At 38.5% G+C, this 15,538-nt stretch overlaps 4 protein-coding genes across 9 annotated transcripts in view; 3 read left to right on the forward strand and 1 right to left on the reverse strand.

Moving 5' to 3' along the window:
• Nucleotides 1-66: 66 nt before the first annotated feature.
• Nucleotides 67-2,792, forward strand: LOC143358430 (glucose dehydrogenase [FAD, quinone]). Of its 2 annotated transcripts, none has more exons than XM_076795588.1 (11): nucleotides 67-296; nucleotides 407-618; nucleotides 680-791; nucleotides 867-1,001; nucleotides 1,071-1,186; nucleotides 1,260-1,427; nucleotides 1,503-1,656; nucleotides 1,742-1,902; nucleotides 1,979-2,156; nucleotides 2,237-2,441; nucleotides 2,515-2,792. In XM_076795588.1, exons 1-11 carry the CDS (start codon nucleotides 143-145, stop codon nucleotides 2,714-2,716), a joined length of 1,797 nt encoding a protein of 598 aa, XP_076651703.1. In that variant the 5' UTR covers nucleotides 67-142; the 3' UTR covers nucleotides 2,717-2,792. The 2 variants fall into 2 exon arrangements, with proteins under 2 accessions (XP_076651703.1, XP_076651704.1); XM_076795589.1 differs by having other exon boundaries at nucleotides 407-606.
• Nucleotides 2,793-2,807: 15 nt separating this feature from the next.
• LOC143358437 (uncharacterized) lies at nucleotides 2,808-8,529 on the reverse strand. Of its 3 annotated transcripts, none has more exons than XM_076795598.1 (3): nucleotides 8,507-8,529; nucleotides 3,496-3,583; nucleotides 2,808-3,382 (listed from the first exon to the last, which is right to left on the reverse strand). In XM_076795598.1, the coding sequence occupies exons 1-3, from the start codon at nucleotides 8,512-8,514 to the stop codon at nucleotides 2,879-2,881; spliced, it is 600 nt and encodes a 199-aa protein (XP_076651713.1). In that variant the 5' UTR covers nucleotides 8,515-8,529; the 3' UTR covers nucleotides 2,808-2,878. The 3 variants fall into 3 exon arrangements, with proteins under 3 accessions (XP_076651713.1, XP_076651714.1, XP_076651715.1); XM_076795599.1 differs by lacking the exon at nucleotides 8,507-8,529 and adding an exon at nucleotides 3,845-3,968; XM_076795600.1 differs by lacking the exon at nucleotides 8,507-8,529 and adding an exon at nucleotides 3,687-3,808.
• Nucleotides 4,471-8,579, forward strand: Cog1 (conserved oligomeric Golgi complex subunit 1). 3 transcript variants are annotated; one of them, XM_076795574.1, is made up of 10 exons: nucleotides 4,471-4,876; nucleotides 5,078-5,245; nucleotides 5,330-5,615; nucleotides 5,675-5,876; nucleotides 5,944-6,360; nucleotides 6,422-7,328; nucleotides 7,402-7,681; nucleotides 7,757-7,966; nucleotides 8,091-8,134; nucleotides 8,309-8,442. In XM_076795574.1, exons 1-9 carry the CDS (start codon nucleotides 4,740-4,742, stop codon nucleotides 8,106-8,108), a joined length of 2,625 nt encoding a protein of 874 aa, XP_076651689.1. In that variant the 5' UTR covers nucleotides 4,471-4,739; the 3' UTR covers nucleotides 8,109-8,134; nucleotides 8,309-8,442. The 3 variants fall into 3 exon arrangements, with proteins under 3 accessions (XP_076651689.1, XP_076651688.1, XP_076651687.1); XM_076795573.1 differs by having other exon boundaries at nucleotides 8,091-8,579; XM_076795572.1 differs by lacking the exon at nucleotides 8,091-8,134 and having other exon boundaries at nucleotides 4,472-4,876; nucleotides 8,309-8,579.
• Nucleotides 8,580-9,718: 1,139 nt separating this feature from the next.
• Rab32 (RAS oncogene family member Rab32) overlaps nucleotides 9,719-15,538 on the forward strand; it is a 35,382-nt gene continuing 29,562 nt past the window's right edge. Inside the window, exon 1 of the mRNA XM_076795583.1 lies at nucleotides 9,719-9,895. Within this exon, the coding sequence (XP_076651698.1) occupies nucleotides 9,767-9,895 (129 nt within the window). The 5' untranslated portion in view covers nucleotides 9,719-9,766. The remainder of the gene's footprint in view (nucleotides 9,896-15,538) is intronic.

A 15,538-nucleotide genomic window follows, 5' to 3' on the forward strand; every position in this document is an offset into this window, starting at 1 on the left:
GATTTTTTCACAATCAACGTATATATATTTAGTATAAGTTTTTAGAAGCATGCAGGATTTTATGATAAAGAATCGGTGTGGCACGAAGGATTTTATGATAAGAAATTCGTACTATAACCTCAATGTTTAGCATGATGTTAAAATGCTCTTATTGCATCACCTGGTTGTATTTGTAATAACTAGTATTGCAACTATTGCATTTTCCAGTTATCTTCGGTTTATATATTTTCTTGATATATTTTCTTATAAATTTTTTAACACTATCGATGATTTGCAGGTGTACGATTACATCATCGGTAAGTTACATATTGTTATCAATTTAATCAATGTACCAATCTTATATAGAAAATATAGACTTGCAAAAAATATAAAAATCATTCGAAAAATTTAAACAATATTTTTCTAGTTGGCGCAGGCACTGCAGGAGCAACTTTGTCTGCAAGATTAACAGAATATGGATACAAGATCTTGCTGCTCGAGGCTGGTGGAGTTCCACCACCTTTTCTTGATATTCCACTTTTGGCTCCTTTGATTCAGAATAGTCCATACGATTGGCAGTACACTACCGTACCGCAACAGAATGCTTGCAAGGGTTTAGTCAATAATGTATTGCATTTGGTGAATATATATCTAGTATACAATGATTATTTCAATGTGTAATGATGAATTTATTTTTCAGCAAAGCAAATGGCCAATGGGTAAACTTCTTGGTGGAACTAGTCGACTAAACTACATGCTGTATGTACGCGGACATCCTCTGGATTATAGTGACTGGTTTCCAGATTTTAATGGTTATTATAATAAGTATAAAAATGTATTATTCATTGTTAGCTTTTATTATTATTTAAATAGAAAATTGTGTGTAGAACCCACCACACAGAATGGTGGTCCAATGAGTACAAATATCTTGAAATGGAGTACTAATCTATCCGATATAATCATGAAAGGATTAGAAGAATTGCACCAACCCATCGGTAACATCAACGAGGACTTAAACATTGGTAATTTTACTATTATCAACAAAATGTTGTAAAGACAAGTATTACCGTCTGATAATGTTATTAATTCAGGTTTCATGAAACCACAGTTGTCTATGCAAAATGGTAAACGGTGGAGTACCGATAAATTATTGCAGAAAAATTTCCAGAAGAGAATGACCGTTATTGCTCATGCTCATGTCGAGAAAGTATGTTGAAAGAAAAATGTATTGATACTATTGTTTAATGAATTATAATGATGCAACTAGCATCTAATTACAGGTATTGATGGAATCAAAAAAAGCGGTGGGAGTGCAATTTATGACTCAAAAAAAAGTATTTAAAGCTATTGCAAAACGAGGTGTTATTCTCAGTGCTGGAGCTATTGGTACTCCTAAAATATTAATGTTGTCCGGAGTTGGGCCGAAAAAACATTTAGAAGACTTGAAGGTAAGCTTTGAATGAGTGTACATGTAGTATATAGCTATATTGTATTTATGATTCACTAATGCGTTCACTTTTTAGATAAATATTGTTAAAGATTTACCAGTTGGTCAGCATTTAGTGGACCATGTGCTTACAGGAATTGATTTAGTTACGATCAATGAAACTATAGGTTTAAATATGGCTGATACCTTTAGTCTCACATCGGCTATAAAATATTTTTTTTATGGAGAAGGTACACTTCTTAATTGGGAAAGATAATTACCATTATACAGTTGTAATTGTACGTTTACTTCGATGTTTCTTTTTATGTTCCTTAGGTCCTTGGACATCTGCAGGTGTTGAAGTCCTAGGAACGTTTCATAGTTCCTTTGAAAAAAATATAACAAGTGCACCAGATTTACAGATAATGGTGATGCCACTTGGATTATCAAAGGATAGTGGTATTGTTTTGAGAAAGGCCTTGGGAATTTCAGATAAGGTAAATTCCAAGGAATATATTTTACAAGCTATTTATTTATATATCTTAATATTAATTTCTTATATGATCTTTATAGATTTATAATGATTACTTTGCTCCCCTTGTTTACAAGAATACTGTAACAATTGCACCCGTTTTGTTACATCCGAAAAGTATGGGAGAAGTACAATTAAATAGTACGAATCCTTTGGATCCACCGTTAATTAATCCGAAATACTTAACAAATAAAGACGACATTGCACGTCTTACCGATGGTACTATGAGTGACTCAATTTTAATAAAATATGTACACTTTATGAAACACGATCGCAACGTATGATACTCAATTTTACAGGATTGCAATTTGTGAAGAAACTCGTTCAAACGAACACCATGAAATCCGTTGGCGCATCTATTTATGAAAAACATTTTCCTGGTTGCGAAAACGAAAATTTTGGTAGCAATAAGTATTGGGAATGTTACATACAACATTTAACATTAACTTGTTATCATCCCGCCGGGACGTGCCGCATGGGCGATGTTGTTGATCAGAAGTTTCGGTAATTCATTACCTTTTCCTTCTTTAATCAATATGTTTTGTAGTATCAATTTGACAAAACTTATTCCTTATAGAGTTTACGGTGTGACAAATCTGTATGTGGTCGATGCATCTGTACTGCCATCATTGCCGAGCGGTAATATTAATGCTGCAGTTTTAATGCTTGCCGAAAAAGCTGCGCGCATTTTTAAACAAAATATGGAGCGTAATATAAATAATAAAAAATGTTACAAACCACATGATTATTATAAATACAGCGCATACTTTAATAGGTGAAAATGATTACTTTCTTAGCAGAGGTAAACTTAAAGTTTACAAATTCCAATTTTTGTAATATCATCAATTTTTAGTGACTCAATCGCTATGAAATTGCTTGAAATATTTATGATAATAGAAATTAATATTATACACTCTACTGGCTCTATACACTACAGGATATTAACGATAGTTGCGTCTACTATTTTTGTAATCTCTCCGAGAGTAGTCGCTTGATCTGTGATTGTTATGAGTGTTTCTAGATCTATGATCTTTATGATGATTACTTTTAGTTGGTTCTCTTCGATAAGGATGTGCTCGTGCGGATCTTCTATTATCATCGTACGGATGTTTATCTACTTGTCTAGAACGAGGACCTGTACTTGGCAACATATTTGCTCCAAACATGACCATTTTCATATGAGAAGGATTATTTCCTAATAACATCTGTTGACCTAACTGAAGTAACTGATTAGGATTGGGATATTGATCCTGTGTGTTTGCTTTTGGCGTTGGTTCTGTGTTGTTCCTTGTGCTCATACAAATAGGGCGATTGAACAGCAATGTACCATCAAATAGGTGCAAAGCATACTCTACAGAATTAATATGTTTATAAGTTATAAATCCATACGTTCTCTGTTTCCCATCGCGGTCTTTCGGAATGACAACTCTTTGCACCGGACCACCCTACAACATTGCAGAAAATATTTCTATAAAGAAATCTACGGAATTTTAAAATATGCTTTACAGATATATATAAATATTTTCAAATATCTAAAAGGTTCGAAAAATAATCTAACCTGCAAGAATAATTCATAAAGAATTTCCTCTGTGACTCTCTCGCTCAAATTCCCACACCATAGAGTACGCACGTCTTCGTCCATGACGCTACAGAGGAGGTAATGAGAAATAAATATAAACTGGTATTAGATTTACTAAATAATCAAACATAACGAAATTCAATAAAGTTCAATGAGAAGAAACACACAACGTCAAAACATATGTATAAACTTCGTTGTTTATGTTTGCACTGGTATTACATACGAAAAATACAACAACAGATACAGTTCTTAAAGATATTAATTAATATTGAGTTCCTCTTAATTGATAGAGTATATAATGATTCTATAGAAAAAATGCGATATATACCTTTATTCACTGACAAACAAATATTAGGCTATATAATGAATTTTAATTAGCTACATATAGCATTGCTAGCATTGAAACTAACTCCTACTCCATCTAACAAGCAAAGCGTAAGTACTAATTGGCAAGGAGTTCAAACGTACCGTTATAGATGGTGCTAAAAGTCTCGTAATTCTAGGGATATTGGCGCTGCCGCGCCATTCCTCTAGGCACGCGCCTAGAGAATATACTCCGACGAGGTTGCCAGTACCAACCTCGGGCAATGCAGGCGAGAGAACCGCCATGTACCAAAGAGATTCCTCTCTGCTCCTACATTTCGTCTGTGATATTAGTTCCGACCGATACGGTAGGATGTGACACAGAAATGGTAAGGGAGCTCTAGATGGCTCTAGAGCCCCGCGGACGTGAGACACAAAAAAATACATTGGGTGATTGGTCTACTTCTATACCTCGTCTATGGATGAACCACAATTTTAATTTTCACAGCTATAAGCTGGACATAATCGTCAATTTTTAATATTTTATAGAGTAATTGATGTTATCTTTGCGAAACAAAATATTATGAATCGAGAATCATACTGATTGTCCAGGTCTCACCTGTCCTGTATCTCGTCTGTGGTGTTACGAAAATACATGAAATTTTTCTACATCTTCAGGGGATTATGTAAAATCATTCTTATTGTTTCTTCCTTTTTACATTAATTGGAATCATTGATTATGGCAACTACTTATTTAATTATTTCTGTAAAGAACATACTCGTAGCGTTATCTAGCGATGCGAAAATGTAAAATTCTCCACGTTGTGCAGTTGATAATAACGGAAAATATGGTTCTGTTGATTTTGTGCTACGTGGGAACAACCGGGCTCTGAACACGCAACAACAAACTTGTCAAAAAGATGACGACAACTAATTATTTGGATTTGGACATTAACAAATTGTTCGAGGACTTTACCATCAAAGAAATCGAAGGGATCCAGAAGAAAATTCAAAATGAAAGTGACAGAAAGAAAATCGAGCTTAGAACTCTTGTTGGGTAACGTTCGTTCGAATAATTTGATGTCGTTTATTATATCTGTTTTTTCTTTCATCATTTTCACATTAACAACGTGTTTGCGTGGCAATATTGAATAGCTGTTACGAATATTAATTGTGTTTAAACGATAAGTTCTGTTACGGGGTTATTTTTGTACAGCTAAACTAATCAGTGACGAATCGAAAATTTTCACGTTTTTAGGGAAAGGTATCGTGATTTAATACTGGCTGCTGACACAATTGGGAAGATGAAGATAACTTCTGAACGTGTCATCACAAGAATTGTTAGTATCGAAGATAAATTCAGGGAACTGCAGAAGAAGTACCTCATTGGTTTTAAAGTTGATCCGACTAACAATCAGAATGATAGGTATGTCTGTTACCTTCCACACTGTAACATTATACATGCAAGGTTTTATTTCAATTATTTCTTGAAGGTTCATTTCATTTTTAGATATTTAGAAGGAATTCAAAATTCAGTTGTTATTCAAATAAAAATATTAATGGATATTCCTCAGCATATCTGGACTAACATCGAGAGCAAGAATTTGTTATTCGCCACACAGCTGTATTTGGTAGCCCAACATGTAAATTATAGTTTACTGTTCGAAGTAGGAAGCGATGACTTGTGTACCAAATATCCGATTGTTTCTAAACAATGGGATGTTATTAGTCAGTTTAAAAATATTATAACCACCGAATGCAATCATATATTACAGTCATTGGAAGTGCAACCAGAGGTTAGCATTCATTTAAATATATACTATAGATTGCGCTATTAAAGACAATATTTTTTTAGAGTATAGCAAATTGTTTAGCTGCGCTCGTATTATTAAATGGGACTTCGTTCTCAGACTTGCTAGACATGTTGATATCTATGCGAAGTCATGCTATTAAGTCTATTATCACGGATGAAAATGACAGCAGTGTTAAGAATAAAATCAAGCTGTGCATTAAAATATTAATTCAAACGGTTAATTTGATGTATTCTTGTTTCATAAGTAAGTAATCATATGTTCAATTTACCATATCCATAAAGTATACAATAATTAAGTGAGTTCATTCTAGACACACAGAACAAATCGGGTGGTCTTGTTCTACAGTACATAGCACAGATTCAGGATGAAGAAGCATATTCTTTGCTTTGTCGTTTGGACGTGAATCAAGAATTGCTGAAGGAATTTCTGCCCCCAGTAACGAAACAGCATAAACCATTCGTTCAGGATAATACCGGCAACTTTCTTTTACCGGATCTGCAAAAGAGTGTTCAGTCCTGGCTGGAATGGGTTACTGAGTTTTGCAATCGCGAGGTTACAAAACTGTTGGACCTAATAGTATCTATAAAGGGCTTATACTACGTTCGCGAAGAGGCAGTTAGCATTAATCTGCCCGACAATTGGAATTCCATTTGGGAGGAATTGTCTTTGCCTAGGATCACGTTTTGGGTCGAATTCTTTCAACCTATCATATCTCAAAGAGCAAAAAGTAAGTCTAGCGTAGAATCACCGTTTTCTTCGTTAATGTAAAATTTTAATTTCTTTCTTAGATATTATAAGGGACAAATGGACGGAAACTACAGCTAAATTGAAAGCGGACGTAGTGGAGTTACTCAAGAAAACAATAAACGATAAATTTGAATATCCGGAACACGATTTGCGCTGGTTCGTATGGAAGGATTCTCCCAGCGATATTCCTCAAAAGCTCACAAAAAATGGCGGACTCGACGGCAAGAGGTCCTTATTGATGAAAACCAAGGGATACTCGCCTAATATTCTCAAACTATGCGAGAACTTTGATTCAGGCTTGCAAGCTCTGCTTCATGATCTCGAACAATATTTGTACGAGACCGAACGCGTCATGTCCATCAAAGACAATCTATTGTCCACGAATATATCGTTAATTTCGGATACGTTTTCCGATCGCTCGGAAATTCAGGAACACCTACAAACGACCAGTTCGACTATGATAGAGGACTTCATCGGTTTTGTGAAAACCACGTGCGTTAATGAGAAGCCCGAACACGGTCAGCGCGACACAAACGCTGTTGTGATGGCCAGATTTCTTTTGGCATTGACAACCCTCAGCTCGAATTTAAACAAATGTTTTACGCTCTCGAAAGTTTCCGGACTGACCATCACCAACGCGAAATGGCAATCGATCTGCGACAAACTGAAAGAAGACAGTATTTCTGTATGGTCAGTTTGGGCTAGCGCGTACAAAGCTAAAATAAGCGAACACAGAGTGAAATACATATCGAAAGAACCACTGGACGGTTACCGGATACACGCAGTAATTTCGGAATGGCAAAAGGTCACCATCGAGGAAGACTCTGGAGAAGGCAAACAGATCAAATCAGAGATTCTAGTGCCATATCAGCCATCCATACAATTGCAAAAGTTTTTAACTGTGGTTAGCAAAGATTTGAATAAAATAATTCCGCACACCGTTCCAAAGTAAGTACAAGCCATCTTCGAGCCCTGACTTTAATGAATCGAGTTTTTCTCTACTCGTCTGTTAATTATATAGGAAGGTGCTTCACGATATCATAGATGATGTTGCTGTGGAGTTATTAAGCTACTATGTAGCTGCATGTTCTGGTGCGAATCTTTCCCAGAAACAAGCGTTGCAGGTGCTGTTCGACGTCAAATATTCGAGTTTATTAATGGTGCCACGAGAAAATAAGACTTTGTCCGATTTATCCGCGGAAGCCTGCGACAGTGTATTGTCCAAAATAGATCCATTCGATTACGATGTTTTCAATCCGTTTATTCATACCAACGTGAAAAGAAGCGTTCAAAGATCTTTGGTAAGAATTCACAGAAGATTGTCCACTATTATTGTAGTATGAAATTTCGATTTTAATTGATTTGTCCTTGTTTAGCTTATACTCGGAAATCTAGTACCCCATTTGGAGCAGCTGCATTCCATTTTGGGAGCGCGAAACGAATACAGTAATACCGAGGGCCTGAAATCAGATTTGCCCACGGTGTTAGCCCTATGCAACGGTGCGCCCTGGTTTCCATCTTTGACAGTGACCGCGCCAGCAAGGAGTTTGCCTTTGGTATCCGTAACGATACCAGAAAAACTACAGGTACACAGAATTGCAAAAGATTTCAAGCTCTTGATTGCATTGTCTCTGCATCTTTTGACCATTATGTTCAACAATTATTTCACTGTGATCTTTTATAAATTCGTTTTTATGTATGTACTCTTAGATTTCCAGTGCATTCTGATAAGATAGGTCTTGCATTGAGTTGCGGTAAGAGAACGACATTGCATGGCAGTTTTCAGTTGACTAATTTCTAACAGAGACATTTCTTTCATTGATTTTTGCGAATTACATTTACGTAATTTTTCCGATTGATCTAACGAGCCTCTGTGTTTGTAGTTGTGGTCGAAGGAAAGAAAAAATAAATTTTTTTTTTCATTTCAGCGGAAAAAAGTTACCGGCAAGGAAAATGTGAAAAGCGATTCCACGGGTGCAACCATAAAGTCCGGAGCGGCTGCATTTTTCGGAGCAATGGGCAGCGACTGGTTTAGTAGTAGTTAATTTATTTGACTCGTTCGATCGAACGCTGTATATATTGTTAACTGTATATATATATACGTTAGTTATATATTATGTACATACCACGTCATGGAACATTGCCTTTTTCATTACTGTCAGTATTGAATAAAACAATTTTATACAATCTTTATACGTATTGCGGTCTATGCTAATTCATCGACGCGCGGCCCGCGATCAAACTACCCTGTACAGTAGCGCCATTGGCGGCAAGCGATCGTATCAACCTTCGAAAAGTACGAACTTTCACCAAAGAATAACAAAGCAAATATCTGCTCGAGAAACCGCTTCGCTCCCACCGATCGGAATGAAAAATGCAAACAGCAGAGATTCGAAAGCGATCAACGTTAAACGACATCGAGTCGATCGAAGGTTTCGGTCACCTTGCGACTCGAGCTCAGGTAGCATCCTCATTGACGGTCGACCGCGCGACGTATAGTGATGGGCACCATCGACTAAAAACTACCGACTAAATCGATAGTAGCCAACTACTATTTTCAGTCGACTGATTTTTTAAACTATCGACTGAATTTAGTAGTGGCTGGGTTACTATTTTCAGTCGACTGTTTTACACGTCGCCATCTTGAAATTTCAAATGTCAGTGTCGCCCGATGAAACGAAAAGGTTAGAAATACATGATTATGACAGGACGTGCAAATATGCAAGTAATGAAATATGTAATAGATATTTCAATACTTTAATTCACATTAGATGTTAAAATCTTATTGCTATTTATGCGATATAAACTATATATGTGATATAAATAAATTGTGTATATTTATATTTATAACATAGTGTATGAATTTATTATTAAATAAAGACAGATTCAGACAAAATCATTCAATCACGAAATTTACTATCTCTGTACTGTCCTACTATTTATTTAACTAGCCAACATCGAGAATAAGAGTAAATATGAGAATAACCAGTAAAGCAATTCAGTCGACTGAAAACTATCGACTAAATATTCGATAGTATGTAGTAACTAAATAGTAATTAGTCGATAGTTGAATTTAGTCGATAATGCCCATCACTACGCGCGACGGCAGATAACGTCTTTAAAAATTTTCCAAACGTTCGTAGCGCCGCCGACGATGCACTTCGACGAACCTGCGAAAGATACGTGAGAGAGAAATGGAGCATGGCGGGGTGCAGTCGCCGCGACGAAGACAGCGACACAGAAAGTGTCTCAGCTCTCAGCCGGTTACGCAATTACCGTGAGAGCACCGCGGACAGGAGGACAGGGGAGGAGAAAGGGAGAGGGGCGAGCGGCAAAATACGCCAGCGCAGTATAGTACACGTTTTGATATACGGCAAGATGGCCGGATGGGCCCAGCTGTGGCAATATCGGTCGTGAGACACTCGCGTCACCGTTTGCGTAAAAAACAACGTTACGAGTCCTTGCAACTTCAGGAGTATCACTGGGATAAGCAGAATCCTTATCTGGATCAAATGGTGAGTGAAAAGTCCCTTTATTTCTGCATTTCGGCCGGCGAACCGCACGCGGACCGGTGCGTGCGACGTTTCGCGCGCCGATTTTCAAACTTCGCCCGACTGTTCCGGGATTCGCGGTGTTCGCGGTTCGACTGTTATGGTGGTTTCGCGGGCGAACGCCGTGGAACACGTTTTACAATCGTGAAACTCGTGCTCGTGTTCCGTGAACCCGGTCGATTTGAAATCGGGAGGCGAGTGCGAGTTCGAATTCGCGTGCACGCCGAGAATCGGTCTTATGGGGAAGCCATAACCTTCAAACGTCAACTGCGGGTGTGCGTAGAAAATTTGAATAATTCCATGGTTCGAATTTCATCGTAACTCTCGTCGAAGAGGATCGTGCGGTTCGGTTAACGTGCAGGTGAATTTCAGGGACGTATCAGTATGTAAGCGTACATTAGTTTGTCTGTTTGTTGTACGTTTCCTGTGAATTTCGAGATTACGAGACGCGCGTGCATGGTCTACTTTTGCGTCAATTCGAACGAGTTCGAACATTTCTCGGCGGATTACGACCCCCGTGAATCTATAATTTAATCCGTAATGTATTCCATCCACCGAGTGGCACAGTGGAAAAAGCTTAGAGATTAATTTGCATATATTACATATATTATATGGAATTGTTTTGGTCGCGAGTGCACGAAAAGTTCGAACGTTCTTACACTGGCGCATGCGCAGCGCAGCGCAGGTATATCGTGCATTTCACCTTGTATTCTTTATTTCCAATACAATGGTTATAGCTGGATTGTTAGGATGTGTAACGTTTCGTTATGAAGAAATTCGTTTGTTGGGCGATCTTTTTATGCTAGAACTCGATCGTTCCTTCTTCTCTGAACCGTAAAGAAGGAAAACAAAGTAACGCTTAATCGGGAAGCTGCTGGCGGCGATTAATCGCGAGAGGTCAATATACAGACAAGAAACGGCCGAGGTGACGGTGACGGACGATGTTTCTTGTGGCTTTGGTGTGAAATCGTTGGCATACTTGGGTCAAAACGAATGACCGTCGCGGTCGACTGGACGAAGGCCAAGTTCACGAGAACGACGAAAAATTCTCTCGCATTTCCGCCATCGAACAGCAATAGAGACGATGCGTTAACGGTTCGCCTGAAGTCGTAACGTCTGTTCTTCTGGACCGTGACTTCCCGTGGTGACCAATGGGAATCTCAGGAAAAAGCGGGAGAAGCGAGTCGAAAAATTCATTCGATTATTTGCAGAATCGAAACTGTTGATTCTTTTATGGCAAAAAATCGAGGCGAATATCGGGCAGATTTCCCTTTGTTTCCCTGCATTCGATTAATGAAACCGAGATTATTTCGAAGGAGAACCTTGTCCCCTCATTGCGAGTTGTTTCTTCGAAGTCTTGGCAACATCCGAGGAAACACGTGCCAGGTTAACCCTTTTCCGTTCCGCGTAATCCTCTGGTGCACGTCGAAAAAGTTCCTACCATTTCGTCCACGCGTTTCAAGACCGGTTCACGTGGTTATCGCGGCAAATATTGATCGATGGGAATTAGTTGTTCAATTAGCAGCGGGACCTTTGAGAGAGGACACCGATAAGGAATAGATTGTTCCCATGTTAATTCGAAAACAACATTAACAATCGGAAACAAAGATGAATGGCGTGTGCACGCGTATGCACGAATATCTACTCTCACATTATAGCGTCCGATATAATTAAATAAAAGCGAGCGGCCGATTCGGCTCGATTGTTCCAGTCGAGAAAAAGTTAACGAGTTTTCGTCTCGTTAGGATTCATGAGGCGGCGAGACAATGGCCCGCCAGAGGCTTAGAGAGACTCATAATGGTAGATGCAGGCATATTCTCATTGATTATCATTCGGCCCCCTAATTTTCCGTCGTTAATACCGTTCGTTGACTGAACGAGGTTTCGTCGGTATCGATGCGTAACGGGTAGCGGGGCTCCCGGTGTCAGGGACCAGAGGAAACGGATGGGAAATTCGTGGGTGGCTTTCACTGAAAGTTTACTGCGACTCGATGTTGCATCGGATCGCATCGCGTCGTTTTATCTAATCGGTCGGGTTAGCTCTGGGTGTAACGACGTGCGCGACGTAACAGGATGAATGGAAAACTCTTGAAATTCGTTTCAACGTCTTTCGAGACAGTATGATAAAGCCGGCTCCCGGTTATCGATAACTAATCTCCGGTATATCGTGTTTTATCGGCCTACCGATTCTCTGCATTGTCACGGGAACGATAACGACGATCGCACGATTCTGCGGGTTAGGTTCTCCTGGCTCGTGTTTACATGCGCAGGTTGCTTCTCACATGATCGGGAAGGTTCTTTGCTCAAAATCGTGGTCCGCAGACCTGGCAGCAGGTTATTCCTCCGATCGATTCTCTCGGCTGAGCATTATGAAGTACGTTAGATTCTTCTGGTTGCGAGAACGCTTTCTCTTGCGCGTTACTCGGGCGGACGCGTTGTTCACGTTCTTGTTTGAGCTCTCCACAGGGTCGGGGTTTGCACGCTTGGGAATTTCTTTCTTTCTTCAACAATGTTGATCTCCTCTGATTCTTTTAATCTTTCTAATATTTCAAATTGTGCCAACTAATTTTTATAAACGCATAAAATCTGCAGCCTAACGATTAGAAACAAGAAGCTACTTGCATGGACAGAGATCTGTAGGAATTAGGATAAGCGTATTTAGAAGGAATGAATGAAATTATTCCCGTGTAGTGCTCCTTCTCGAGAATTTCTCGAGCAATTTAAATCTAGGAAAATTCTGATGAATCTCATTCATTTTATAACATATAAATTCTTAAATTCTTATTTAAAACTTTAGAAAAAATGAATACTGAATTGAGTAATGAGTTTCTTGTTGTTATTAAAGAAGAAATATCTAAAAGAAGAGACAAGATTGTTGTATTCCTTGTAAAATATTTGCATAATCCAGAATCTCTGCAAAAAAGATTCAGAAGATACATTGTTTTATTTACACAAAAGGAAGATATGTATAAAATGGCAAAACAAATTCTAAGCAGACTTTTTGGAAAATATGACAACGATTCTTATGAAAATAGTGAAAAACTTTCAGATTCTCAGAATAAGGAACTATCACTGGAAAAACAGTTAGAATTAGAAATTGCAGATAGCCTTCAAGAATTTAGTGTCAAGAGTTTAATGGCAGAAGAAAATAAATTCCGGACTCTAACAAAGAAATTCCAAATTTTTGAGTCCACTGAAAAAAGGACACCCAATCTTCAGCAACTTTTGGATGTTCTGTATACGATAAAGCCAACATCCACACAAAATGAAAGAAATTTTTCTACGGCTACAGATTTTGTTACAAGAAAAAAAGAAGTGTATTGTCTGATTCTACATTAGACGCATTATGCTTCTTAAGAAGTCATTTCAAAACAAAAGCGTAATGTTTCATTTTATAAAAGTTTGGTAAAAGTTTCCCAATATATAATAATTCCCAATATACAGGGTGAGCCACCTAACGTTTGCACCTCAAAAATCTTTGTTGTTTCTAAAGATACGTAAAATATGGTAAGGACAAAGTTGAATGGTACAATGGGGCTGACACGATGCCAAAAAAAGGTTGTTTTTGTCATTTTTTTAGAGATATCAAGGTGACCTTCACTTTTTTAAATGGAACCACCTTTATTTAAATACCTACAATGATAGTCCCTTTCATTAGGAATTCAGTGACAATAATTATTCCAAGGTCATTCAAGGTCGCAGACAGAGAAAACGTATAAGATTTAGAATATGAAAGCAGAATACGTTTATCACGGTTGAGACTTGTAGTAAATAGTAAACATAGTATGGTCGTAGTTAAAGTAAACATACTAAGGTCCTTCAATGTTATTGTTATTCAGCATTCTTATTTACTATCAGTATGTTTCCAAATGCGATTCCGTCTTATTCAATGACTGAAAAGTGTGATATGATCACGATTTACTGTGAATGTAGACAAAATGCAGTGCAGGCCCGATTACTTTATGAAGAAAGGTACCCCGAGCGAAACACTCCTTCTAGACAGACTTTCATTAATACGTACAGGTTGTTTCGAAGTACTGGAAGTGTACATGCAAGACAGCACAAACGGAAGAATCTCACGACTAATGAAGACAATGAAACTAATATTTTAGCAGCTATAGCTGTTGATCCTCACTTGAGTACGAGAAAAATTTCCCGGAAAGCAGGCATAAGTCAAAGTAGCGTAATACGACTTCTGGCCCGACATAAATTTCATCCGTTCCACATATCGCTCCATCAAGAATAGCACGGGAATGATTTTCAAAATAGAATTAACTTTTGTCAATGGGGATTGCTTCAAAATCATTCATTTTTTTCTAATGTCTTGTTTACGGACGAAGCAACATTCACTAATCATGGCCCAATTATACATTTATAAAATACAGGTATTCTGCCTCCATATTTTAGTTTCATACGTTTTTTCTGTCCTTGACCTTCAATGACCTTGGAATAATATAGTCACTGCATTCCTAATGAAAGGGACCATCATTGTAGGTGTTTAAAAAAGGGTGGTTCCATTTAAAAAAGTGAAGGTCACCTTGATATCTCTAAAAAAATGACATAAAAACAAATTTTTTTTTGGCATCGTGTCAGCCCCATTGTACCATTCAACTTTGTCCTTACCATATTTTACGTATCTTTAGAAACAACAAAGATATTTGAGGTGTAAACGTTAGGTGACTCACCCTGTATATCTCGAGAATTCTCGAGAAATATAGTCTTACTTCTCATTTCTCGAGAAATAAAAAATGTTGAGAAATCAGGAACACTATTCCCGTGGGCAGGGGTCTACTCCTGTAGAAAGAGTAGAATGGAGGAGCTTCTTGTACGGAATAGGGGTCCACAGGACTCGGCAAGGATTCGGCGGCGTACTATGAAGTTTTTGTTAGAGTGTTCGTGTTGCAAAAAGCTCTAGGGAAATGGATCGTTTGTACGCGTCTCGAGTCGATAGTTTCCAGTTTGTGGTAGCAGGACAGTTTGAAGCTGACGTTCCCTTCGGTTACGGACCTGCATTTTTCCCGCTTCGCACAGCACCGTCCAGTTCCACGGATTAAACGCGTGTCCGCGTATCGAACCAAGGTGGCGATCGTGTTTCGTTCTTCGACGTGACCCAGATCGGATCCGATCCGATCCGATCGGATCGGATTTGTGGTTATCCTGATACGGAGAAGCGTTGCGCGCCCCGTATCTTGGCCCCCAAAAAATTCGCGGGAACGCGCTCGTTTCGAATCAACGCCGAGCGAATTGTCGCGCGGCCGCTCGTACTCGCGCTCGTTCCCCTGTAATCGTATCCGTCCCATCGACGTCATGTCACCGAGATTAGATTTACACGTGTTTCTTTCGCTCGTTCTTTTCTTCTGGTTCTCGAATTGGTCGACACGTTTCGATATTGCTTGCTTATCGCGGCTAGGGCGTGCGTACCCGATATCCTATCGAAGGCATCTATCGTGGCTAGTATTTACGTCAATGCATGTCGAAAAACGAGTGTAACGTTGTCGACGTTCAACGTCTCGACTTTATCTGGCGATCATTGAAAACATTAACACTATTCCTACCGACATTTCACGTATACCTAAACCTACCGCGACCGGTCTTTAGCACAACTTAT

This window comes from Halictus rubicundus, chromosome 10 (genome assembly GCF_050948215.1).
Source record: "Halictus rubicundus isolate RS-2024b chromosome 10, iyHalRubi1_principal, whole genome shotgun sequence".
In the NCBI taxonomy this organism is placed as follows: Eukaryota; Metazoa; Arthropoda; class Insecta; order Hymenoptera; family Halictidae; genus Halictus; species Halictus rubicundus.

Bases quoted from the DNA above. Each gene is read 5' to 3' on its own strand.
- LOC143358430 (XM_076795588.1), top strand. From the start codon at position 143: ATGCTCTTATTGCATCACCTGGTTGTATTTGTAATAACTAGTATTGCA. The intron at 297-406 runs GTAAGTTACATA...ATATTTTTCTAG, and splicing joins GGTGTACGATTACATCATCG to TTGGCGCAGGCACTGCAGGA. The intron at 619-679 runs GTGAATATATAT...TTTATTTTTCAG, and splicing joins TCAATAATGTATTGCATTTG to CAAAGCAAATGGCCAATGGG.
- Cog1 (XM_076795572.1), top strand. From the start codon at position 4,740: ATGACGACAACTAATTATTTGGATTTGGACATTAACAAATTGTTCGAG. The intron at 5,246-5,329 runs GTATGTCTGTTA...TTTCATTTTTAG, and splicing joins ACTAACAATCAGAATGATAG to ATATTTAGAAGGAATTCAAA. The intron at 7,967-8,308 runs GTACACAGAATT...TTTTCATTTCAG, and splicing joins CGATACCAGAAAAACTACAG to CGGAAAAAAGTTACCGGCAA.
- LOC143358437 (XM_076795598.1), bottom strand. The intron at 3,383-3,495 runs GTTAGATTATTT...GCAATGTTGTAG, and splicing joins TTTATGAATTATTCTTGCAG to GGTGGTCCGGTGCAAAGAGT.